The 25,899-nt window shown below is 43.4% G+C and overlaps 1 protein-coding gene across 7 annotated transcripts; it reads right to left on the reverse strand.

The window, feature by feature from the left end:
- Positions 1 to 220: 220 nt before the first annotated feature.
- Positions 221 to 25,882, reverse strand: SH3YL1 (SH3 and SYLF domain containing 1). Of its 7 annotated transcripts, none has more exons than XM_081157144.1 (12): positions 25,714 to 25,882; positions 21,737 to 21,868; positions 18,701 to 18,785; positions 15,431 to 15,541; positions 13,997 to 14,110; positions 11,779 to 11,843; positions 9,361 to 9,473; positions 8,365 to 8,493; positions 7,402 to 7,570; positions 6,677 to 6,755; positions 5,616 to 5,672; positions 221 to 1,085 (listed from the first exon to the last, which is right to left on the reverse strand). In XM_081157144.1, the coding sequence occupies exons 3-12, from the start codon at positions 18,711 to 18,713 to the stop codon at positions 895 to 897; spliced, it is 1,041 nt and encodes a 346-aa protein (XP_081013270.1). In that variant the 5' UTR covers positions 18,714 to 18,785; positions 21,737 to 21,868; positions 25,714 to 25,882; the 3' UTR covers positions 221 to 894. The 7 variants fall into 7 exon arrangements, with proteins under 7 accessions (XP_081013270.1, XP_081013271.1, XP_081013272.1 ...); XM_081157145.1 differs by lacking the exon at positions 25,714 to 25,882 and adding an exon at positions 22,234 to 22,430; XM_081157146.1 differs by lacking the exon at positions 21,737 to 21,868 and having other exon boundaries at positions 25,714 to 25,864.
- Positions 25,883 to 25,899: the final 17 nt, after the last annotated feature.

Below are 25,899 nucleotides of genomic sequence, written 5' to 3' on the forward strand. Positions count from 1 at the left end.
TTTTTATAAGTTTAAAAGTTTAAATTCTGTAAACATACAATAGCACATACTTAGAAAAACATACATATATAATAAAAACATACAGGAAATTCAGATTGATGACACTCAACCGAGCCACACCGGCCAGGCGTGGAGGTGTGTTTTACCTGCAGACCAACCACAGGACCGACACTTACTTTATAAAAAGAAAATAAGAAAAACAAAATCAAGACATTAACTTAGCATTTAAAAAACATTTATTTAGGGACAATTAAACCATGTCAACATAAGTTGATTCTACCACTAGATATGAACAAACATAACCTTCTAAAGAGAAAAATTAATAGATAACGCCTTTTTAAATGCATAGTTGTTGAATTTCTTTGTAATAGTATGTTTCTACCATTGATGTCTATATACAACTTTTAAAGGTATAAAGATAAATTTTAAGGATTCATATTCTGGTTAATACCTACAACTCTAAGTATTACTACTGCTATTGTATATAAGTTGATTTATTTTTTTCTAGTCACTTTGCAAAGACATACGTAGTGGTATTCATGCCCCTATGCACAAGATTCTCAAAGTAAAACAGTTGCCAAATCAAATGTTTAGTGATGTTAGAAAATAAACACAAAGAACTGTGACCCTATAAATTGAGGATCTTAACTATTAAATAGTCTATGTGATAAAATTAGCACAAAGCATTTAAAGATATGTAAGTTAATCATTTATTTATAGGTGGGAAAACAAATTCTTTTACATAAAGGACAAATGTTTACCCTTCCAATCTGGGTGCTTTTCCTTCTTACTCTTGACTCACTTTAAAACAGATGCTAAACATCGCTTAGCTGGTAAATCCTGTCAGTGTAAAATTAATATTTTTTGTAATTCTCAAAGAAGATAATATAAAGTTTAGTTTATGGTAACATAGTTGGCTGGAAAAATGCCAGTCTGACCTCGAAGCCTTCCTTCCCACCAATCAAAATGTGAATCCGTTTTTGATGTAACTGTGATTCTGTCTCCAGCTTGAAATCTCAAATCCCCCGGCTGCTGCCCTTCAAAAGAATACAGCGCTGTCACCTCTATGGGTTGGCTAGAATTACCTAAAACAAGAAAAAAATACTTAAATTAGTCACATTTTCATAGGAAAACTGGGAGTGTGTGCAGGTGAGACAGAAATGAATGATGTAGGGTATCCTGACGCCCTGAAGGCCTACAGAGCCCACAGCAGGTGGTCTGTGTGAGCTTCATCATTACTAAACTTAGGATTTTCTTCTTTGCAAGAGCAAACCTTTGGTAATAACATTTACTAAATCCACAAGAGTCAAATTGTGTATTGTTACATACTTAGCAATGTATTTATCAAATATTTGTGGTTATAACTGTTTGAACTTTGAATAACCTATATGACAATATTTATGTTTTTCTTATTTTAATGGGGTAGCCATGATGGCTCCATAGCTTACAGCTATTAGAGAAAAGCTGATACTTATGCTCAGAACTGTATCATAAAAGATTCAGTTAAAACCCATGCTGTGCAGTCGCTGGTTCAGAGGTCTCTGGCTCAAATGTGTGTATTTGGCTGCTTTATCAGCAGACTTTTTCCCCACAGGCTTCATGGCTGTTTTGAATTCTGCTTTTAGTTGGTCCTTTCTCTCAAAATGGAGATGATATTCAAATGATCACATCGAGAAGCGTATCTGTGTACATTTAACAAAAACTTCAACATAATGAGTAGACTTTAATGTATCAGGAAAAATGCTTTGAGCATTGAGTGGTTAACATGAATAAAAGGCATTAAATATTATAAGCTGTATAGCATCATATAAATATAAGCAGATACCTACTGTGTGCTCAGTTACGTGGAATTCGGTATTTCTATGTTTCATATAACTGCATGAATTATGCAATTAGATGATTTTTCATTGCATCTAAGTACAGATATACTGAAAACATAAGTAAATTCTAAAATCAGCTACTTATTTGGTCCTATATTATAATAAAAAAATAAACTGACCTGGGACTGTCAGAAAGAAGAAAAAATAGTCAACACTTTAATTAAACGACATTGACTGAAACCCTGAATTTGTAGCCACACAAGATAGTACCACAGTTCTCTCTACGAGGCACGTGCCACACTGTTCTCTGAGTTCTCCTAAAGAAACAGCCTTCATAACTAATCTATTAGAGATATTACTGGTATAGTTTTACTATCGCACAAAAAGTTCTGCGTATTTTTATACTTTATACTGTATTTACCTCTTGTCTATCAACTTGAAGGCATAAGGTACAAAGAATGTCACAAACGAATAAAATTTTGAGGCAATCGATACAATGAAACCAGCTAAATGACTGCTCACGTGCACTGACGGTCATCACTAATTAATGTAGCCGTGACACTGCACTGAGGCAGGCGTACAGCAAGTCCTCACATCACGGCTGTCATTTGATCAGAAGAATGTAAGTCAACATTGAAGAAAAAGATCATTCTAAAAACTGCCTTGTCAGTAATATTTACGACCTCCATATATAAAGCTCAATCTCAATTAACCAACCTCAGCAATGAAAACCCTCACATAACTCCTCCTGCTGTATCCAAGACACGTCGGGTAACAGAAGGGAGCAAGAAAAGACAGTGCCTGAGAATGCCAGGGCTGCTCTGGAGGCCAGGGCCACCTAGCTGCCGCACATGCACACATCTACTGCAGTAAAAGTGCATAGGAAAGAGGAGCACAAAGATAACAGGTACCAGTGTGTGGAGGACAAGACCAGCCACTGTTCCCAGTCAGGCTGTAATAGGCACAACACGCACTCTACTCATCCTCACCTAACGGGGCAGCCACAGACACAGAGCTTGGACAAGCTGAGCGATCTGAGGTGGTGGGATCTGAACCCCCAGAGACTGTCTCCAGGCACCTGAATCAACACTATACCCCAAGGTCCTCAGCAACCACATAAGAATCAAATTGTCTTCCACACACTGAACTCAGATGTACCAGAGCACTCTACTTCTGTTAGGCAAATTTTCAAGAATTAGTATATTTTTCTGCATCACTGCATTATCGTGATGACACGAATATCAGGAATATCTGACACTGATGATCCTGGGTAATCACTGATAACTGAACTAGTTCCATCGGTCTTAGGAACATATTCTATGATGAATAATGGTGAGAAAGTTACTATGAACTAGAGAGGAAGGCAGAGAGGATGGCAGCCCTGGCTCGGTCCCTGCCTTCCCAGTCGGGTTTTGTCGACGTCCCTCTGAGTTGCAGTTTCCAAATGAAACAAGGGTGAAGCAGGGATGGGAGATGGTGTAAATGCAGAGCAGGTGGGCTTGAGCTGCAGCAGGGAACAAGGCAGCCCTGCTGGGTTGAGGAGGCCGATATCCAGCACCACCCTCCCATGAGTTCTGAGCAGAGGTGAGGCAGATGGGGGCTCACCGCTGGCAGAGTAGAAGACTGGTAAGTCAGGCCTGACAGACTCCACCCAACCCCCAGTCAGGTGCTGGGAAAACAGGGTGCCACGCCCGAGTGAGGCTGCTCCCAGGCCACTCCATGGCCTACTGTGAGTTTTTTCTTCAATAAGCTCAAAATGACCTAAAGTTCCTTTTTACTGTAAACAGTAGGGAAATTTCCATTAGGAAAAGTTTAATGCCCACAAAATAATTCATTTTTTTAAAAAGGTGAGCCCAACAGGTAATGTCCTTCCAGGAGGGAGACCACGCTGGGAACCACTGGATCACGAGCTGTGGGTGATCACAGAAGCCGTCCCTTCTGAGTAACACAGGCCTTCAAGTTTAACATTCCTGTGCTTTAAAAAAATCTGCAGGGTCTTTGGCCATTTTCATCATAATATTCAAGTTTAATTCAAACAGGGGTTACTTTTCTCTCCCAAATCAGGGCTACACTTAAAAGGAAACAGATTACAATCAGCTTTAGTGATTGGCAGCTGTCCTGAGGCTCCTAATTAGCAAGGCCGGATCCCCTCCACCTTTTCAATGCAGCCTGTGTACTGTGATCCATGTGCAGCCCACACAGCCGCCCCAGAGGAGATACAGGCAAATCTCAGCCTTTAGAAAGTCCACCTCAAGACGATCCAGCAGAATTACAGATCACAGTCTGGTGGTGACTGATCCTGGCACACACATCCCTCAGGCTACATACAGGGTCTATAACTTCGGGGACCAAGTCCTCTGTAGGAGTGTGAGTGTCACCAGGCAAGGCTACCAGCCCAGTGGTTTAGGGCATATGTGGTAGCCAAAACTGAGGAGGGTGCTGCAGGAACTGAATGGGCCTTGCTCAGGGGTGCTGCTAGACACCCACCTAGCTCAGAATAGCCTTCGCAGCAGAGCTATCCACAGTGTCCAGACTGCAGGGGGATCCTGACACAGAAGGGCACAGACTTTCCGTTACTAAAAATTCCTGTAAATTGGGCTGGGACTCTCAAAGCTGGTCCTGCCCAGAGGTCCGAGTGCTGATAGAGCTCTTGGGGGCTGCAAATCCAAGTGTGTGGGATTTGGGGAACCATCATTAGGCTGCTTGTCTGTCGGGTGCGACAAGCTGGGGAGCTGGCCGGTGGGCCAACTGGATGTCCTGCTTAAAGGGGCGTTCATTGTGGGGGCCAGGCCTATGTCTTGTGACTTTTGCCTGTGAGGATGGTCAGCCAGGACATCCTCCCAGGCCTCATACACAGGACATCACACTAGCCCTCAACACGGGCTCTACCCTGGCCCTCAGGGCCCCCAGGGAGAATCACCTGGGAAAAAAGGGCAGGAAGCAGGTGCCTGACAGTGGACACCAGGCTGAGAGCAAGAAGAGTCAGGTACCCTAGTCCACCAGGGAGAGGCTCACCTCTGCTCAGGGGCTGTGCTTAGGAGACATTTTGGAATCATTTTATTAATTAAAAAAATAAAAATGGGCACCTGGTGACTTTGATGTTCTATTTACATGAAACATGAATCTCCAATGGTTTAATCCAGAGTATATGGCTCTGGGACTCCATGGCAACAGATGGTATGAAAAAATAAAGAGGCTATTTAACAACTGTTTGACCTTTGCCCTCAATCTGTGTCCCAGTCCCATTTCTAAAAAAATTGCCAAACTCCTTGAAAGAACATTCCCTAAAGGACATTAAAGACAGACAGACTGAGGGACTGTTTTATTGTAAAAAACCCTAATAAGTTTTATGAAGGTCTTCCCCTTAACAGTAAAATATTTGAACTTGAAAAAATAAAAATGTTCTTAAATATAATAATTATTCATGGGGCTAAAACCCAGAGAAAATGCAATAAGGGTTAAGTTGTAATTCACAATTAACAAGCTTCTACTTATTAAGACTCCCACAGTCCTGCAGCAGCATCTGGCCCTGAGCTCAGGTGCTTCTCAGCAGGTAGCTGTCTGTTTTGGCTTCTGCATCACTCTCATCACCTCCAATTAAAGCCATTAGAGAACAAAAGCATCAAAAAAAAAAATTTAAAAAAATGAAGTACTTCTCAAAATGATATGGATCCCTGTAAAGCTATGCAGGGTGCCAGATACTTTCCCAGAGGGTTTTCACAACCTGCCAGAGCAATTAGAGCTTGTGACTATAACATGGATATAAATCACTGTTATATAGATGTTTGTATTTACCAACTCTCTCGTGATAGCGGGGAAGTTCAGGGTAGAGCTTATATTCGTTTCTGTTACCTGCAAAAAAAGGGGAGGAGATTTAGAAAACTAGTTTATAAAGTACCCAAGAATGCCAAATCTTGCCCTTGCTAAGTAAATATTTTAAATCACTACAACTGATAGAAATATCATTAATTTATCACACTTTAAATCAAGAAGGAATGCCTGAATAAATCCAGAAAATGTAGATACAGGCAGATGGCCCATGTCTGACACCTGTAGGGCCAGAAGCACACAGACCACGAGGCAGGCCCTGCAGCGATATACTCACAGTGAACACAGACTTGTTTCTACAGACCTGATCCTAAAATGCCTGAATAAGAAACCTTGTGACCCCCAAGCCAGTGATATTTAAACATCCTCACTTGTTTCACCCCTAAAATAATTTTTAAACAGCTTGCACTTTGACACCCTTTCCCAAACATCATAGACTCTCCCCAGTGATCTCAATTACTTTTCCACAGGTGGCCTCTCTCCTCCTGGACTGAGAGCTCTCATAGGAGGTAAGTCAGATTCATCTTTGACCCCAAAGCCACAGCACTGGAGACACAGCACCTCCCGAACAACAGCAACGACATGAAACATCACCTACTTTAACACGCTGCCATTTCTTGGCAGCCTCTATCTGTGAAGTGAAAAGCAAAATTCTAAGTGTGACTGCCCTAAAAGTGAGCGATGGAAAGAGGGGCGAAGGCTGTGCAAATTCAGTCTATTTTACAGCCACCTTATGAAACCCTGAGACCCCAAGAGTGGACGATCAGATTAATATTCAGAAACATGAACCTCTGAGTGTATAAGAAAAACATCCCCGTTTTAAATCAACATCTTTTGAATAAGTTCTAAGAAATGAAAGCAATGAGATTTTGTCTTATGCATTTAGAAGAGGCTGAGCATTCGCTCTTTCTTTAAAATCTACTAGTTCTTTTATTTGACTAAAGTTAAACAACGTAGTTCCATTTCATAACAATATTTAATAATTGCTTAATTATAATTGTATTTGAATTGGAACAAAAAATATTTACTTTGAGAGCCAGAGCTCAGATGGCCTTGTGGAGATGGTTGCTGTGGTCTTGACAACGGTTTTGGAGGTAATTCTTTAGCCTGGGAGAAACAAAAAAAATGCACAGAATTTTAAAACCCTGTTTTTACTTAGGAGCATACAAGGCCTTTTTTTCTAATGAGTGTGTGTGGCAGATTTTATCCCGCACTGATGAAAGATTTTATCCCACGCCCTGATGAAAGAATCCCCTTCACGCTCACACTTAGTTGAACCGGATGACAATATACGCATGTTGACCAGGATGCTCCCCGTAACAGGAAGCTGTCCAGGTGCCTCTGACCACCTCTGCAGGTACAGTAATGTGGTGGCCCGGAGAGGCAGTAACAATTCAAATTCTGTGAGTCTGTTTTCACCCTTTACGACAGGATTAAGCGACTGAAAGCATGTTGTGCTAGGTAACCATGGTCCCCAAAACTCTGGTGCTTCCAGGCCTCAGTATCAGCAGCTATCATCGATGTCAGTAACTGATATTACAAAGGCCTATCCTTGGAGAAATGCAACCATGGAAAACAAACTATGTTTCCCCTTGACATCTGTGTAGATGACATGTCAAGGTTGTAGGGCATTTTCACAGTAACTGCGTAAATGAAATCACAAGGGAAGTTCAGTAGGTTGTTAGGGAGCTGATAGAATATTCTGCATAAAGGAGTGTCCTGTGGCTACTGAGACACATAAACTCAACACCACCGAAGCCTTCCTCTGCTCCCGGGCGGCTTTCCTTGCGTTGATCCGCTGTCCTTCATTCTCATACTTTTCAGTGAAGGAATCAAGAATGTCATACAGATCTTCGGCTTGAGCAGGCCGCGGTATGTCTCCAAATAAAATCTCATAAGCTCGAATATCTTGACAATAAAATCTAGAGAAATGTCAAATTAAGAACATTTCTTTTAAAGGCATGGATCTTTTCTAGAGCTAAATTCTGTGTGTATTTATTCATATTCTACTTTTCAAACTAACTATAAGCCATAACCCATGTTAAACCCTGAAATTCATGCCCCAAGCTCACCTCTAGAGGCCACCACCACAAATAGCCTGATATACAAAAAATATAAAATGCACATCACATGTACATATACTTGTACATACATACATATACATGTCAACATTTTAGCAAATATACCTACAAGCAGATATATTTTTATAGGTTTTTATTTTTTACGTTTCTTAATAACCCTAATGTAAGACTTTATTCTAACATATATGACTTTGTAATTTCTTTGTAATTTGCTTCAAAATTACATAAAGATTTGCCTTACATGTTTGGAAGCCCTGCAGTTGATTAAGTATATGTGTTTTAGTTTACCCAGAATTTAGGTGAACTTTAGTGGGAAAGTCTTCCACAGGCCTAAAGTCAGAAGTTTCCAAAAGTATATAGTTTTTTAATATGTCTTTATTGATTTCAGAGAGAGGAAGGGAGAGGGAGAGAGAGATAGAAACATCAATGAGGAGGGTCACTGATCAGCTGTTTCCTATAGGCGGGGGCCCGCTGGGGATCGAGCCCACAACCCGGGCATGTGCCCTGACCGGGAATCGAACCTCAATCTCCTGGATCATAGATCGATGCTCAACCACTGAGAAACACCAGCCTGGCTCCAAAAGCATTCTTAATACTTTCTTTACATCAGTTGAAATCACTCATCTTGCACTTACTTTCGATTCGTTTCTTTCCTTTCAATCAAACAGCTGCCTTCTAAACTTATCCCAGCAAAGAGCCCCCTGGACCTGCAATATGTAAAGACGGCGGCAGAGCTGCGCAGGGCCACATTTCCTTCCAAATTTCTGCAAAAGAGAAGGGTTAGCCTCAGACTGTGGGAGACACTGTACCCACAGACAGGTGTTTGAAGAGCACTGTACTTCTGACCCAAAGACTGGTGTGTTCCCCACTTCCTTCAGGTCTCTACACATTTCATTTCCTGTGGGCCTCACCTGCGTGGGTTTGTGGTGGTGCAGGGAAGGGCAGGAGTGGGGAAGGACAGAGCCCATGGAATCGCCGGAGGGGTGGGATGATCCAGGGCCTGCAGTGTGGAGGACGCTCAGGAAGCTTTCATTTTTCACCCGTCTACCTCTCCCCAAACAAGGAAATGCATCTCAAGAGTCCCAAAAACTGTGGGTTCTTTTTACCCTGAGTGTTTTCATGGAACTTAGAGATATTCTTGGACGATTTTACTGTGTAACTTCTATAAACAGTCTGGGTTTAAATTTCAAAATCACTCAATGAACACAAAACGAGTACTTCATTAACAGACAAATGTGTTTTAAACACTAGAGTAAAACACTCCCATTTTGATTTTTCATAATTTAGTGTACGAAAAAAAGCCCTTTCCGGATCAATGCTGCCCTTTACCAGCTAATTAAGCTTAACTTGCTCCTTCAAAGCTTAATGTAAATTTTATATTCAGGTTCAGAAGATACAATGGCTTGCATTCCAGAAATATTTACTTTCTTCTTGTCTGTGCAATTTTCTCATTTTATCACACTGGCTGTGCTTTGAAATTTTCTTATTTGTAAGCAACCTCAAACCTTCTGTGAGACAGAGAATCATAACTTTGTTTCATTTGAAGTCACATTTCCTCTTGAGCAAAACATTATATAGTTTTTACAGCTTTTCTACTCAACAGCTGTTGCAACATATTTTACGGAACTCACCTTCCCAAGGGCCCGACTGCCACAGTAAAATTCCCTCCAAGGGTTAGGTTACCACCTTTTGCAAAAGCTTCTACTGCTCTGTCATAATTCAAAATTATAACCAAATCCGACACCTAAAATGTAGAAACTCAATGATTTAAAAAATAATTACGTTTAAATATCACCTAAAATATAGGCTGATTAAAACTCAATTATACTATATCTACTGTAGCAAACATTTCAGTGTAGACAGAGAAAGAATACAGAAGTCATGTTTTTATCTGGAGCTGAGGATGTGAGCAGCTAACGTTTCCACAGGTACTAATGGCAAACTCCTTTCACTCTGTGAGATTTTCCTGCTTCATCTTCTTTAGTTTCCTCAACTGCTTTGTAAGGTAGGTGGTGACAGAGGTGTCGTGAGGTTAAGGAAACTGCCACAGTGAAAACCAGAACAGATCAGATGGGTAGGAGAGCAACACAGGCACTGCCTGCAACTAAACCCTCAGGAAAGCCAAGGCGAAGAGCACAGAACGGGCAGGGTTTGAGGTCAAGGCCCCAGGGGCCCCGGTTCCCAGTGACAAATCCACACCAACACCCCTGGGAAGCCAGGTGCCTATTTCCAGTAAACTGCACAGTGGACGCTTTATGTCACAGAAGCTCAAATCATCAAGAAGAAATACAGTTGCCATTGCCCAGTGCCTACCACTATGACTCATTCTCTCGGGTGAGACTACTCCAGGCACGTGGACATGGGGAAAGCAGTTTCCCAGGCTCCCCGCTGCTGTGGTGAAGCCCACGGTGAGCACCTAAAAATGTCAGGACCCATCACAGGACAGGCAGGGCGGCCCTTGGGCAACAGGCATCAATCTCAATCCCAACGTCTCATCTCAGGAGCTCACGAATTCCAAGCGTTTTTGTGTACAGATGCATTCATTAGTAAGCCTGAGGGAAGGCTGCCGTTGCCTCTGTGTTAGAGGCGAGGGGCATGAGCTGGCCCAGAGCACATAGCTAGAAGGCACTCAGCTGGAGCTGGGCCGTGCTGGCCACTCAGTCTTTGCTCCTGCAGCTCAACCACTGGGCCCAATTGCTTTGGAAAGATGACCAAGCATATCATTTTGTAAAATGTTTATTTTAAATCTTTCTATTGCATTTACTGGGTGTGGTACTTGTTTTTCAAGACTGTTAATGTGCACTATGGCCTGGAATCCAGTTTCCAAATCATCATCACAGAGACACTCCTGTTTAGTCTTTACTACATTAAATTTACTGACATCGTTATTACTTAGTGTCTCATCCTTTAAAAAAATGTTTTGATTGATTTGAAAGAGAGAGAGAGAAACACTGATTTATTGTTCCACTCATCTATGCACTCACTGGCTGATTCTTGCATGTGCTGTGACCAGGGATCAAACCCACAACCTTGACACACTGGGACAATGCTCTAACCAACTGAGCTACCCAGCCAGGGCCTCTCATCATTTTTGAAATAAATGCTATTTGAGACAGACCTCAAAGCATGCCCCCAGCTTCATGAGGAATTTGAGGGGTGTGGAAAGCGTGGCTGTAACCCAGAATGAGGAGCCACCTGAAAGCATCGCCTGCTTCGCCAGGAGGTGGCTGGGAGGTGATGAACCCATACTTCCCACAGAGGGTAACATTTTTGAAGGCTTTAATTTGGTTGAATATATAAAAAAGCAGTCATCATGAGCAAAACTGAAATATGCTCCTCTTTTTACAGCAGATTCCTGCAGCAGCGAGTAAAGACATGAAATAAAGAGGGGAGATGAGTCAGGGAGACCTCCTCCCAGTGAGGCTGCGGGAATTCGTAACAGAAGGCCGAGGGAGAGGCGACTGGCGACTGGAATCCAAGAAGAAAATGGATTGAGATGTCGGGAGATTTGGTTCACAATCAAGGAGCAGCAGATGAAATTCAATACCGTGTCGAAGATGATCCCTGTGCCACAGAGCTCCGAAAGCCAGTGCCCCCAGGTGTGGTTTCTAGTCCATTTCATGGAAGCCTTAACTATTAGGAGCAAAGCTGTCAGTCTTTACTTAAGGAATTGGAAGTAATTTGAGTATTAGATATAACAAAACTGGATTCTGCCACAACTGTAAATGCACTGTCAGCCTGCTTACACTCCCCTCACTACCTGAGTCACTAAATAAGCCATAAATTCCCAAATATAGTTCTCAGATTTGAGACATATCTGTTCTACAGATGCGCTAAAGATGGAAACGGGACAAAGGAAAAATTCTACTGTGAGAGAAAAGGAAGAAAATGGTACATTAGATAGTTTTAGGTAGAGACTTGTCAACAGGATAAAAGGGAACCATTTCCACAGGTCGCAAAGTAAGAACGGGAGGAATCCTCTTCTCCCACGTTAGGTTTCAGGTACTTTTAGAGAACTCATGATCGTATGCGTAACATCAGCTACTAACCTCAATTCCTATTTCAAATCCTCCGCCAAGCCCCGCGATCCCGATGGCTGAGGGTGCTGACCATTCTAATAAAAACAAACACACATCACTCCAACATTAAACCTGTCAGGTAATTATCACAGGGAAAACGCTAAAATGAGGAGGAAGATGGTTTCTTTTTAAAACAGTGAGAATTTGGCATTTTCCTCTATGTTTTCAAATGTTCTTTATATATAATTTTTAAGTTAAAAATATTTGAAAAATATTATTCATTAAGTCTCTTAGACTCACAAGTCCATGTTGTCTAACCTCTCAATAAACGTGCCTAATACAAACTATAGAATTCTCACCAACTAAGCATACACAGCATTTGATAACTTCAATGATCAATATTTTATAATGTTTTACAAAATGATTGAGCAGTAATTCTAGTCTTGAGTTAGAATTTTATCATAGAATGAGAGCAAAAGGACTGAAAGAGTTTATTATAATCACTCCTAAGGGTAACACTATACGACCTGGTATCTATTTTAAATCTCTGGGGGGAAAAATTATTTTGACACCCTTTCTGCCTGGCAGAAGCCCAAGAAATAGGCTATAAATTCAAGATGATTAAAATTCTAGTAAGATGAATTTCCTTACATGTGGAAACTAAGCACAGTAATTCCATTTGCCATCATCATACATTTCAGGAATACTGTATGCTTATTTTTTCTGATATAGAAACAGGTTAAACAAGTCTAGAAAAAAACATTAATTTGGTTGGGGGAAGGTAGAATTGTCCAGATAAAGTAATGTCTTAAAATGTTTCTAAATCGAGCTTTGCTTACTGCATGTATTCCACATAATAACTATGGAGTATACCCAGAACTAATCTGTCCTGGCTTAGAGCAGTTTTGATTACAGAAATTAGTGTCTTATAAAACCAAAATTAGTCTCCATTTCCTATGTTAGGTAGGAACTGCCTCTGTCCCCCATCTGACAGGGATCTTGGAATTTTCTGTGCCTCATTTGTGCAGCTTTTAAATTACCCTGAGCAGCTGCTACTGTGCAAGATGGAAGAGAAATGTGTTTAACCCAGTAGACAGGTCCACCTGGCTCTCTGGGAGAAGCCCCAGAGGCCGAGAGCACCTCCACCTGTCCATATAGTCACCCTGTCAAGGACCAAGGGGATCTACAGGACCAAGGCCTTCTTGCAGACTTGGGGCTCAACCAATGTGGACACCCTCTGGATGTACCCCTACTTTGGTTGTGCTACTGAGAATTCTGCGCATAAAAAATTGGGTAACACTTGAGATGAAGAGGATTCTGTCATTTTTGTCTTTCAGCTAAGCACTGAGCTCTGAGAGCTGAGCCACAGCTTGGGAGAGACTCGAGACTCTCATTACTGGGGGGACACCTCACAGGAAGTGGCAGGGACACCTCGCAGGAAGCGGTGGGGACACCTTGCAGGAAGCAGTGGGTCCAGTGACTAATGTTCAAAGGTCGTGTGCCCCACAGACGACTGGATGCATCTATTGTCAGTGGATGGCCCACAAATTATCTACTGAAAAATAACTATTTAAATAACACACTCACACATGATAACTATTTAAACGTATCTGACTGAGCAGCAACATGAAATGGGTATAAAAAGCACCTTAGCTCGTCATGACACCCACACACTGTCAGTACCATGTGAGTGCTGGCTGCTGGGAGTTAACGTAAACGCACTTTGGTCTCATCTCTGAAAAATCAAGGGTTGGGTCTCACTGCTGAGAAAAATCAAGGGTTGGGTCTCACTGCAGAAAGTGAACCTGATTATGCTGATCTTAGGGTTCTGCTCCGGGACATCTGTTAAGCTGACTCCCACAGGAGCAGTAGGAAAGCCTGCAGACAGCTCTCATTTTCCTATAAAATTCCATGAAACAAGAGAAAACCGTTGCACCACGAAGTTGAGGAGCACGAGCTAATATTTCACAGCAAATCGTCATGCTTAATAGTCACTCAATGAAGAGCTGCAATTGTATACAAGACAGAGCCACATCTACCTGGGTCTTGTCTAATGTTTTAGGAAGAGAGAAATGTGATAGCTCGTGGCCCAGTTGTCTGACACCCAGGACGCACCCAAGGGAACCCTGAGGATGACAGTTTTGGGACATGGGACGTCTGTCACTCTCCCTGTGAAATATGTTCAAATGGAAACAGAACAAGGAAGATTCAGGATTCTCTCCTCCCCACATGAAGAAAAGTCACTTACTTCCATCGGGAAGACGAGCCAGCACAATCCCACTGCCTCCTCGAGCCGTCACCAGAAACCCAGCCTTTATCACAGACAGAACGGCTAGGCCCTTGGCCTTAGCGATCACATGGGCTGCAAAAGTCAGAGACAACAGGTATGTAGGTGCCCCCAGATCCCAGGCACACAGGTGTGCTGGGTCAATTCCTGGGTTCTCAGGAGGAGCCTAATGGCACATCTGAGCCACGAATAAAACTCAGTTATAGCACAGATGGCCAGGTCGCTACTCCCAGCTCAGTTTTTCTGTTCTTTCTGCAAACACAACATGGTAAGTGCTCAAAAATCCACAGCTGCCAAAATAAGTGAGGTATATCCAGATAAGGTTTTACTGATATCTAGTAGCAGGACAAATAACTTGGAGATTCAATTAATTTGGAACATAATTCATAATTTAAAAAACAAGTTAGTATTTTCAAGGAAATTGAGATTTCTTTGTGTTAAGAAGGAACTTTAAAATGGCCAACACATGGCATGGGGCACAATTTTGATCTGAAAGCCATGGGGTTCAGCTTTCATTGATATGAAAATCTGGACTCAAAACAGAAAATAGAGTGATTTTGCCACTTTCAAACCTTTCTAAGTTTATAAAATGATCTGTTACAGTAGTCAGGTAGTGCTGCTACGGGTGCACTGGAACTATATCTCAATTTACAAATATTGGTTTATTCACATGTCAGGGAAGTTCATTATATAAAATGAGAGTTATTAATAGATACACCCCTTAAACACAGCACCTTGCTAGCCTGTGGATTTATTTACACAACACTATATCTTTCATATAACAATGAATATATAAACATTGGAAATCATTTTGGGATGATGATTTTATTTTCAATGTAGTTTAATTTGTCATCACATAAGTTAAATATTCTGTCAAGGAAGTCAAACCAGTTACTGAACCCAAATACACAAAAAAGGTTTTGTATGAATCCCTAGAAAAACACTAAATTTCTAATATAGTTATGCACATCACTCCACAATACACATTCTCAGAAATAACTCATCCGAGAGCATGAAGAACCTACTATGCAGAACATCCTTAAATAGCTAGACAGAGAAAACACAAAAATTAAAATTTACTTCTGAGATTAGCTAGTGAGTTTGGAAAATGAGCTTGCAAAGTCCCCAGAAATTGAGGAAAAGGACAGGTGAGCCTGAGGAAAGCAGAGCAGGAGGCAGGGTGCTTAGCATGTGGGCACCTGGAAAGGGAGGCAGGGGAGGAAGCCTTGGCCAGGAGATTGCCCAGACACCAGCTGGGAAGATCAGCTAAGAGAAAACGGTGCTCTGAGGACTTGCAGCTCTCGGGGGCTGACAGCCTAAACTCAAGGAATGCAAAACATAAGTCAGAAAACAAAACCAATTTCAAAATTAACAGCACGTAGCTTATTTACCTACCAGGAATGATTTTATCAGGTCCATTTCTGGAAGTTATTTCTGTGAATTCTCTTAGAATTTTAGCAGCCTTTTTTGCTTCCGATTTCAAATTGGAAGGTATGGGGTTATTCACTAAAACGTTAAAAAAAGATTTTAATATAAAAATCTACTAAATAGAAGTTAGAAATTTATTGTAATTTCATTTTGTCTCATACACAATAAGCGTTAAAAAATCCTACCCCACCAGACAAATGAACTGGAAATCCTCAAATATTATTTCATCTGTTTTCCTAGTAAATTAAACTCCCTCAGAGACTGGGAAACCCTAAACACCTCAGAAAGTATAAAATCATGGGATTCTAAAGGATCTTAAACAAAATCTAGTTCAATCTCCCCATTATGTATTTTCTCCCTGTAATTTTTAACTCTCCTCAATACTAATAAAAACATTAAAATATTAAAAATTTTTAAAAGATGTACTTTATAACTGTCGATAATAGATAATATAAAATTTAATATAGTTGGCTATTTTTGTCAAAAATGTTTGAACTGTCTGTATAGATTTTCCTTATTAGCAAAATTCTAGGAGACTCAGGAATTGAGTGATTACTTCAGGTAACAAAGGCTAGCACTTGTACAATACTTTGCATTCCAGTATTATTTGTGTAGGGGCTAAACAATATCAATACTTTTCCTCCCACCTTCTAAGTTCTCCTAGCTGGGCTAATAACCAAATATATGGAGACAGACTAACAGGAGAAAATAAAAGTTTAATACATGCACATGGAGAATTCACACAGGCACAAAAATTCCAAAGACAGTGAGGCAACATTGGGTATATAGGACATTTTTGGACAAAGGTCCTTCCCTATCACCAGACAGGCGACCAGAAGAGCCAAAGAAATCAAGATGTTTAATGTAAAATCAGCCGTTCAGACCATCAGATCCATGTTTCATTTTAAGGACTGTGTTTCTGGCTCTGAAAGCTCCATTGGTTGTTTTTCGTTCCTCCCATTTTTGTGCTCGTTGTGTTCATGTTGTTGTTTAAATCCTCAAGCATATTGTAAAAGGTGCCTTTATGTCCTTGTCTGGTAATTGTGTCACCTCTGCTCTTCCTGGGTCTGCTTCTGATGGATTTTTCTCCTAGCTGTGGTTTACATTTCCGTTTCTACCCATTTCTAGTAAAAGTGGTGGTTGCTAGAAGTTGTGGACATGGCATGTGTGAGCAGGCAGTGAGTGAAGGGTTTCTTTTGTTACCAGTGGAAAGAGGATGCTTCCACCGAGTCGCAAGAAGAGTATTTCAGGGACCCATGAATAGGAGGACTTGAGGCACAGTGGCAAGATTTACTGGAGTGAAAACAAAGGATTGTCCCCAAGTGCCTAGTATCTCATCCACAACCAGGTGGCTCAGCTCCACCTTTTGGAAGAAGTCCTGCCTCTGAGGCCACAAGTCCACACCCACATCTATCAGGCCCAGGAGAGCCAGGACCCAGAGATGCAGAACTTCTCCGTTTCTCATTTCCCCATCTGCACATCTGCCTCCAGGGCTGCACTTGGGCCTGCACTGCTGCTAGAGAGAGGGCATACAGGAACAAAGGAGGGAGCGCAGGAATCTCTGCAGCTGTGCTGGGCCAGCCCCCATCCAATCCCTTCCTTTTCCCAAGTTTATGTTCGCCTTCTAGGCTCCCACTGCACATGACTCAGCAGAGGAATTCCTCTTTCACCGGTTCTCCCCCCACCTCTGACATCTAGGGGTATAGCTGGTTGTCCCCTGAGGAGACTGGAAAGCCAGTCCTTCCTCCCTACTGGGGATTAGCATCTGTTTGGCAGAGGATGGGCTCTCCCCTGGGACATCTGGAGGGTCTAGCTTCCTAGTTAATCTGGCTTAATTTGATGTCTGGCTCCATTTGTTCCCTTTCTTATTTTTATTTATTGATTTGAGAGAGAGAGAAAGAAACATGAATTTTGTTGTTTCACTCATTTGTGGATTCATTGGTTGATTCTTGTACGTGCCCTGACCAGGGATCAAACCCACAACCTTGGTGCATCAAGACGATGCTCTAACCAACTGAGCTGCCCCTCCAGGGCCCCCATTTGCTGCCTTTCTTTGTCAACAACTAACTAGCTGCCTACGATAACACTTTGATGTGTGGCTCAGGTGTGTACATGGTCTTTTAGGGTGTGACTCTCTCCTGTATGTCCTCAGGGTTTAATGAGCTCTTCCCATCTTGGCTGGTAGGAACCGCTATTCTCAACCCTGTGTTGGCCCAGAGCTGTTCCCCTCACAACTTCCTGGCAGTTATCTTGCCTGGTCTTCAAAGTCCCCTCTCCCCCCCAGTAATGCTTACTACTCAGCCAAGGACTCAAGGGGTCCCTCTGGAGATTTCCTGAGCTCTTTCTCTCTAACTCCCTCTATTCTCCCATCTGCTCTGCAAACACCATGTGCCTGAGCCTCTCCACACTCACTGTCTCTTCATCCAGCAAGAACACGTGCTCTGGGCCTCCCTCCTCTCTGGGACCCATTTGCCTGTTGTCCAACATGTGAAAACAGACACTCCTTGTATCTGCCCAGTTTCTCATTGTTCACAGCAAATCTCAATTCCAGTACCTTTTCCTTGTGAAATTCTCAGTGTACTTTTAGTCTGTTCTTTTACGCTTACGTTGAATATCTTTACAATTCTGTCACATCTTTTTCATATTTCTTGTCCATTTATGGGGGCATTTCTGTTTCTTTTTCATTTATATATTAAAGCAATTAACCTTTTTTTACAACATGAGTTACAAATAGTCATTTTCTGTTTGCCATTTGTCTTTTGAATTTTCTTACGATGGTCTTTCTACTTTTTGTCATAAATAAAATGCATCTTCTCTTTTAAGTCTTACAAGAGTTTTAACTAAACAAAGTAATTCTCAAGTTCATATGGAAAAATAAAGAAGAAAAGCTAAGAAAAAACATGTAAAAGAAGCAGCACGAGGGGCCACACTCTGCAGGGACCCGACATGTCAGGAAGCCCCAACTGTAGGTGCAGATACAAACAGAAGAGGCAGCTTTACAAAGTAGAAAATTCAGAAGTTTTAAATATACTGTATAAAATCATTTAATAATGATAAAGATAGCACCTCAAGTCAATGTCAGAAAGCTCTATTACACAATCAATAGGGGTCTTTTGCGAGGAGGAATAAACATGCATTCACAGCTTCATGTTACACAAGGATAAACTCCAAATTCATCCATGATTTAAAATGCCAAAAATCAAACCATAAAAGAACCAGAAATTATTGGAGAATTACCTGTCAAATTCATAGTGCGAAAGGCCCAAGTATGAAAAAAATTTTTCTATATTTTTAAGTGATCAGAAATTACAGCATAAGCACACTGTAAAAATAAAGGAGAAAGTATAAATTGACAATTATTGAAGGGAAAAAAAATCCCTATTATAAATAGCCACCAATTCTGCTGTCTGCACATTAATGGTTTCAATGGATTCCTGTGCTAAATAGTGGACTGCTTCCCTTTTTGAGCTTTTATAGATTCCACTGTGGATAGTAATTATCTCGAGGTAGAATCTTAAGTGTTGGATTTAATGAATTTTTTAAAATCAAAGTTTTTAGGATTTTGTTACATTACTAAATAGCCTGTAAAAGTTTAGAATCACTGGGTATAACCGGAAAATTCTCCACCGTTACTGGGAGGTTGGTACAGACACTGTGTGTCCACCAGAAAGACAGGGTGACAGATCTCTATTTGAATTTATCTGAACACAAGTGAATTTTTCTTTTGTTTGTTTACTTTTCCTTTTTTGCATATTTTCTCTTCATGTCCTCTGCCCATTTTTCTGGTGTCATACCCCTTTTGTGTATAATTGCAATTATATCATTATAATTTGGCAGCATCTCTCTCTCAGCTTTCTATCCTTACCATCTTTCTATCTATTATTGTGAATAAAGGCCTTAATTAAAAAATTATACAGCTATTATTCTACATTTTCTTCCAGAGCTTTTATTATACATGAAATGTTTGACCCACCTCAAACTTATATTGGTCTAGGATATGAAGACCCCTAATACTTTTTAAATACACAACACAACTGATTGAATAATCCACAGCATTTAATTAAAAAACACCACCTTCATGACAAAAATAACAAAATAATATTCATAAACACATACCTGGGGTGGGCAAAAGTAGGTTTACAGTTGTGAGTACGCGCAATAGAGTTCATTCTTGTATTACTTTTATTATACTGTCCATACGAACAACTGTAAATCCAGACTTGCCTGCCCTTGTATGTTAAAAGATCTATGACAAAACATACACAGATGCCTGTCCTTCCCACCAGGTCCCGGCAGCATGGCCTGCTTTAAAGGGTAACACTGAGGAACTCTGTTGTTTATCCCAGGGCTCATGTTAGAGGTGCCTTGGGAGCTGAGAGGCGGGTTGGCAACCTGCAGCTAAGTCCAGACACTACCTGTTCCAGGGCTTGGGAGGCAAGAACCATTTTTACATGTTTAATGATTGAAAAGATCAAATCAAAAGAATAATATTTTGTGTGAAATCACATTTTTCAAAGATGAAATAGGTCAAATCACATCCTAGATCAGCAACAACCTGTTTGATGACAGGGAACACTCTGAACCTCGAGCAACAAATGTTCCCCATGAAGAGAATCACATTCTCTCGTCACTACACCTGTGTTACAAAACAAAGTTCTCAATATGGCCTGACCGTTCTCATGAATATGAAATACGTGGGAGTTGGTGTTCCTTCTGGTTGTACAAGTGTCTATATAGAGCCTCAGTTTTGCCTTTTGGTCCACAAAGCCTCATACATGTCCTATCCAGCCCTTTAAGGAAAAAAGCTGCCAGCCTCTGACCTCTTGAAATATTCTTCAAGACCCATTTTAAATGCTGCTTCTATGTGACACCATTCAGTATAGACCCTCACACAACTGAGATCTTGGCAGGGCCAACCTCCACTGCTGGGCACCTGCGTGGGACCACAGGGTCCTTAACGATGGCCCCACCTCCTGCTGGCTCAAGGCCACCCCTTCCTGGGCAGCTGGGCAGAGCTCCTACAATTTGCCCACACAAAACAATCAGTGACCTGAGGTGCAGGGACAAACCTGCCCCATGTCCGGTTTGAGTGGCGAGGAGGACACAGCAGCCACATTTTTTTGAAGATACGGCCAAGGTTGCTAACTGGACTTGAACTGCCTCCAGGGAGAGCGAAGAGGCAGCAGCGAGCCTTCCTTCTCTGCCTCCTTTCAGGTCCTCTTGTCTTCCCCACGGCTCTTCCTTCTCTACACCCAAACCTCGGGTCCTGCAACTTCAAGCACCATTTATGTCTGATAATTCTCCAAGTTTCATCTATTCTTTAACCTTGCCCTACATTCCAGACTCACAATATCAATTACCTGCTCCACCCAAGTATCAGGTAAGCATCTCAAATCAAACACATTCAAACATAACTTGTGATGTCCTGCCTCCTCCCCAACCTGTTTCCCCAGCTTCCTCTTCAGGTAGGGCTGACACTCCACACCTGGGCCAGGTGTGACGCCTGTTTCTCATGCCCTGCGCCAATCCACCAACATATCCACCTCTCAGAATATGAACTTTCAGCGTACACTCAGAATCTGACAACATCACCTACTCCCCGGGCACCAGCCTGGCCCAAAGAACATCAGTTCTTATGGTGTCCCTCCAACAGCCTCCTTACTGGTTTCTCTGTCCCATCTTGAGTCCATTATCGTTTCTCCAAAGAAGTGCTCCATCTAAGTAATATCTAAAATAATACAGGGTGTTCCCCCCAAAATATATACATACTTTGAGATTATGAAGTCTGTTTATTAACATAGTTTATTTTCAAAATTTAAAAGAATCTACAGAAATGAGTATGTATACTTTTGGGAACACTCTATATTACTCCTTACATCCCTCGAAGTTTTCTCATCATATTTAGTCTGTGCCATGGCTAATATGTCTATCTATTATCTATCTATGTATCTACCTATCATATCTATCTGTCTGGCTACCCTATCTGTCTGTCTGTCTGTCTACCTAGAGCTCCTATCTGTCTGTCTATCTGGCCTTTCTTGTACTCATCCTTCACTGGAATGTAACTGCCATGGGGATGAACACATTGACCATTTTGTCGTACTAACAAAATACAACTTGATAGTGTTCTGCCTTAAAAGAGTCCCTTCCAGGTCCTCACAGGAGACGGAGGGCAAACGAACGAATAAACAACAGAGACCTGAGTGGCGAGACCAGCAAGCAGAGCTCCAAGAAGCCTCATGCACCCCAGTGGCTGATATGAGTGTGGCTCACCCGAAGTCCCTCCAGCCAGGAAGGCACAGGACGTCTCAGCTGTGCTTGCAGGAAACTGCTGTTGCTGCCTCAGAGCTGGATGGTCAGACCTGTGACTGCAATGAGGAGCAGCATCCTCAGGATTAATGGTACCTGAGTGGACAGAGAGCAGCCTGGAATCTCCTCAGCCCCCACCTGAAACATGACTGCCTCCAGGGAGAAAGCAAGACCCAAATGTGACTGAAGATGGGGGCTCATAATAAAATCTTTGTATTTCTGGCACCAAGTTTGTGATGTGAGACTCTTACCTGCACATGTTTTTCTTCCTACTTCCTTTGTACTATCCCCCTTTTCACCCCTAAACTACAATCTCAACTGGCAGGAAGGATTTACTAATCTTTGTGCCCCCACAGTGCCTGTCCACATATCTACATGCTCAATATGTCCTACTGCACTGAGTCACTAGAGAGATTTGTTCCTTCTGCTGAAATCTGCATCTTTCATTTTGGAATCAGCACCTGTTTCTCTCCACTGATGTCGCACCTCGATGGAAGCACCTCGATGTTGATCCCAACATCCCTCCTGGAGCACCTCAACTTCTTAACCGGAGCTGGTCCACAATCAGCAAGCACCTGGCCCAGGGCTAGTGTGGGCGCTACCAGGATGACCCTTTTCCAAGCACTTGCTGCAAGATTTTGTCACCCCATGGGTGAGCCTGAGGACAAAGCCACATAGAGGAGCTTTGGACAGGAGTTGCAGGGAGAAGACCTGGGCTCTGCTGGCACAGAGTTTCTGACATGCGCAACTAAAGCACAGTAAATAATATATAAATCTTACCTCTCCGTCACCCCCCAAGACTTTCTACTTTCATCTCCACACCCAAGCTAATCAAACCATCAAATAGGCAAATTCCACAGCTGAGAATTGCTGTTGCATGCAAACATCCTGCTGGAGGTCACGCCTCTTCTGTAAACACAGGGGATTCAGATGCAGCCTGGGAGGCCTGCAGACCACAGCGCTCAGCTTGCTCATATCACCTCTTGGATCACCAACCCTGTCACTGCAAACTGGGTGTTTACAAGGCTGGTTACAGTGAGGATACCGTTGGGTTCAGCTGAACTACGGAAGAGCCTGGCTGATTTGTTTTAATAATACAGGTTCTATTAAATTTCTGATAAAATCATACTGCCTGGTCATAGTTTATAGTGACTTTCTGTCAGAGCCAACAAATAACAACTACCAGCCACAATTCCTGTTCTCAGCATCAAACCAGGGCTCACCCATGGCCACTCTACTGCTCATAAGTGTGGAAAGCATGATCTGATTGGGATGTTGCTAAAGTTATGAAGACGGAGGTCATTGCTAAAGAAGCCCCTTACATATTAAATCATGGTCGGCGTCTGAATCATAAAAGTCTTAAGTCTCCTTAATTCCAAGGCAAAGCAAATTCTCCATAAACATTTGAGTTTCCTCCTAACAGGAGGACGGCTGCCAAACCTCAAGCTAAGAAACTTAGATGTAAAGTTTTCTTTAAAAGGTGATTAAAATATTTAAATTATTCATACTGAGATATTGTTTTAATTAAGAAGAGTTTATAAAATACTGGAGAGCAAATTTTTACTTTGGAAACCTCAAAATGAGGTTGCAATGAGCTTAGGTTGTACAAATGATTCACATACGACCACAGGCAACAAGCTCAGGCTGGGGCTCTCGGGGCCAACAGGGACAGTGGGATCCTACTTGAAGTAAAATGCCATGGGAGTGAGAAAATAGACTGGTTTCCAATCTACCTTCCACCAAGGGTCTGGAATGAAAGCAAGGAAGTTCAGGGTTTCCCAAACATTTCTTCCATCAACAAGCATCATTATTGTCCTCAATGGATTCAGATATGGGAAGGGTACCTCCAGGAAAAGTTTGGAAGTTTAGAAATGGTTTTCCGAATTTTTGTTAATTAATATTAATCAAATTATTAAGCCTTATAATTTATATGAAATAGAGGTTAACTCACTAAATTGATAAAACCGCAACCAAAATCAAAGGAACTAGAATGGTGCTAAAAAATACTAAGAATTAATTGATTAAATCTTAGCCAAAATAAAAGAAACTTCACCTCTCTATGTAACCTTTTGAAAGTTGTCTTTAGCCCGGAACCTCTACTAGAACATCATCCAGGACCACCACTGCCTGGTAACCATGGCCAATGTTTCTGACACCAATTCCTATATTTCCTTGGCCTTGGTTTAACTACTTCCTTTGACTTAAGGAGACGAAGTTGTCAGTTCTAGAAATCAAAACTAGTCTCTCTGGTCAGATCATTAAGCTTCCTAATCCAAATTCCTAATCCAAACTTTGGACAAAACTAACCATTTGAATCTAAACATTCGTGTGGCCGGGGCTGCGTTTCGGGTTCCCCTGATCCCAGGTGCAGATGGGGGACAGAGTCAGGAGCGATGAGAAACGTGACTTCCAGCCTAAGGACGCCTCTACCCTTCCCAAGCTGAAGCCCACACGGTCCTGGCTTGGAGCTGGACACTCGGTCAACTCTGGTCAGGTCATTTGGTGTAAAAAGTGGCCTCCTCCCAAAGAAAACGAAACTTCAGTGTGCTTAAGACTTAACTTGCACAGGATTATGTCCATCAGGATGTGTTTGCAAACCGCCAAGACGCGGGAGGGCCCTGTGACCGCCCAGCCGGCGCACTCTTCCCCTCCGACCCGCGTAGCTTTCTTTCCTTTGGAAACAGCACGCCCGAGATTCTAGACAGTGAGCAATCTCCTCGGAACAAAGGTTTCCCAAGTGGGATAAAAGCGTCAAGTCACTCTTGATAAACAAGGATTTCTTTCCAATTACTTTTTCAATCTTACAAAAGATGTGTGGTAGTATCGACACATTTCACAGAAATTTTGTTTGAATAGAACATTAGTAAACCGAACAACCAATTCTCCTGAAACAGGACAAGCAGGGCGGGGCCATAACCTGTCTGGTCGCTGTCGCCTCCAGCCCGGTCGCCTGCAGCCCCTGCCCGCCGCCGCAGGTGTTCCCGGAGCGGCCGGGGCGCGGGGCACCTGCGTCCTCCCGAGGCCTGGCACCCAACACACCCGTGAGGACACGGGCCCGCGAGCGGGGTCCCGGCCTCAGCGGCGGCGGCGACCCACACACGGGCTGACGCGGGGGAAACGGCACGTTCCCACCCCGCAGGCCGGTCCGTTTCCGCACGTCACGCGCGAGTCGGACACGCCCGCCCGGCCCGCTCCCCCGCGCCGGCCCTCCCACTGTCCGCCGATGGCGGGGGCCGGGGGACCCCCAAGCCCGTCCCTCCATCTTTACGCCTCCTGCTCCCAGGGCTCGGGCACACCCCAAACCCCGACCACCCGCAAAGCTCTGGATTATCACCTAGTCAAACAAACCGGAACGAAAAAGACACCAATCCGTGGCCTTTTAAGTATTCGATATTTACAAATAAATTGCGATGATTAAAATTAAAAACTTTGGAAGAACTTCTCCGTGAACTGGAGCGACTGGGATTAGACCTGAACCAAAGCCGCGGGGTGCCCGTCCCGGGGAGGGCGCCCCGACCTCGCACAGCTTGGGGCCACCTCGCGCAGGGAAACCCCGACACCCTGCTCCCCGCGCCTCAGCCCTCCCGGCGAGTCGCTCTCCCGGGTCGGCGGGTCCCCACGGCCGGCCCCCGTACTCACTTGTGGCCCAGCCCGTCCCCCGGCGCCCCAGCCGCCGACACCCGCAGGAAGAGGAAGGGCGCCCTCCCGCCGGCCCCGCCTCCGCGGGCCGGTGCGCACCTGAGACGGTACCGCGCGCGGGGCGGCGCCGCCCGTCGTCCCACGGGGCCTCCGGCCTCGCACCTGGGGGCGGGGACAGCCCTGGCTGCGGGTCTCGGCCGCGCGGCGGGCGGCGTGCCCCGCGGGTCCGACCAGGGAAGGCGGGGCCGAGCGGGGGTCTTGGGTCCCTGAGGGGCCCCTGGTCCCGCGCGGGCCCCGCTCACCCCAGTTCGCTGGCCTCACGTCCGGGCCGCGCGCCCCAGGTGGGGGGGCGTTCCCCTGACCCACTCACGACCCCGCCCCCACCCTGAGGGGAGCACTCCGCGCGTCCCGACCTAGGGCCGCCGCCTCCAAACACCGCCCGCCCCCTCACCCGCGCCGCCCAGGTGACGCAGGACCCCGCCTCCCCG

Source organism: Miniopterus schreibersii (assembly GCF_964146895.1).
Source record: "Miniopterus schreibersii genome assembly, chromosome: 13".
Taxonomy (NCBI): Eukaryota; Metazoa; Chordata; class Mammalia; order Chiroptera; family Miniopteridae; genus Miniopterus; species Miniopterus schreibersii.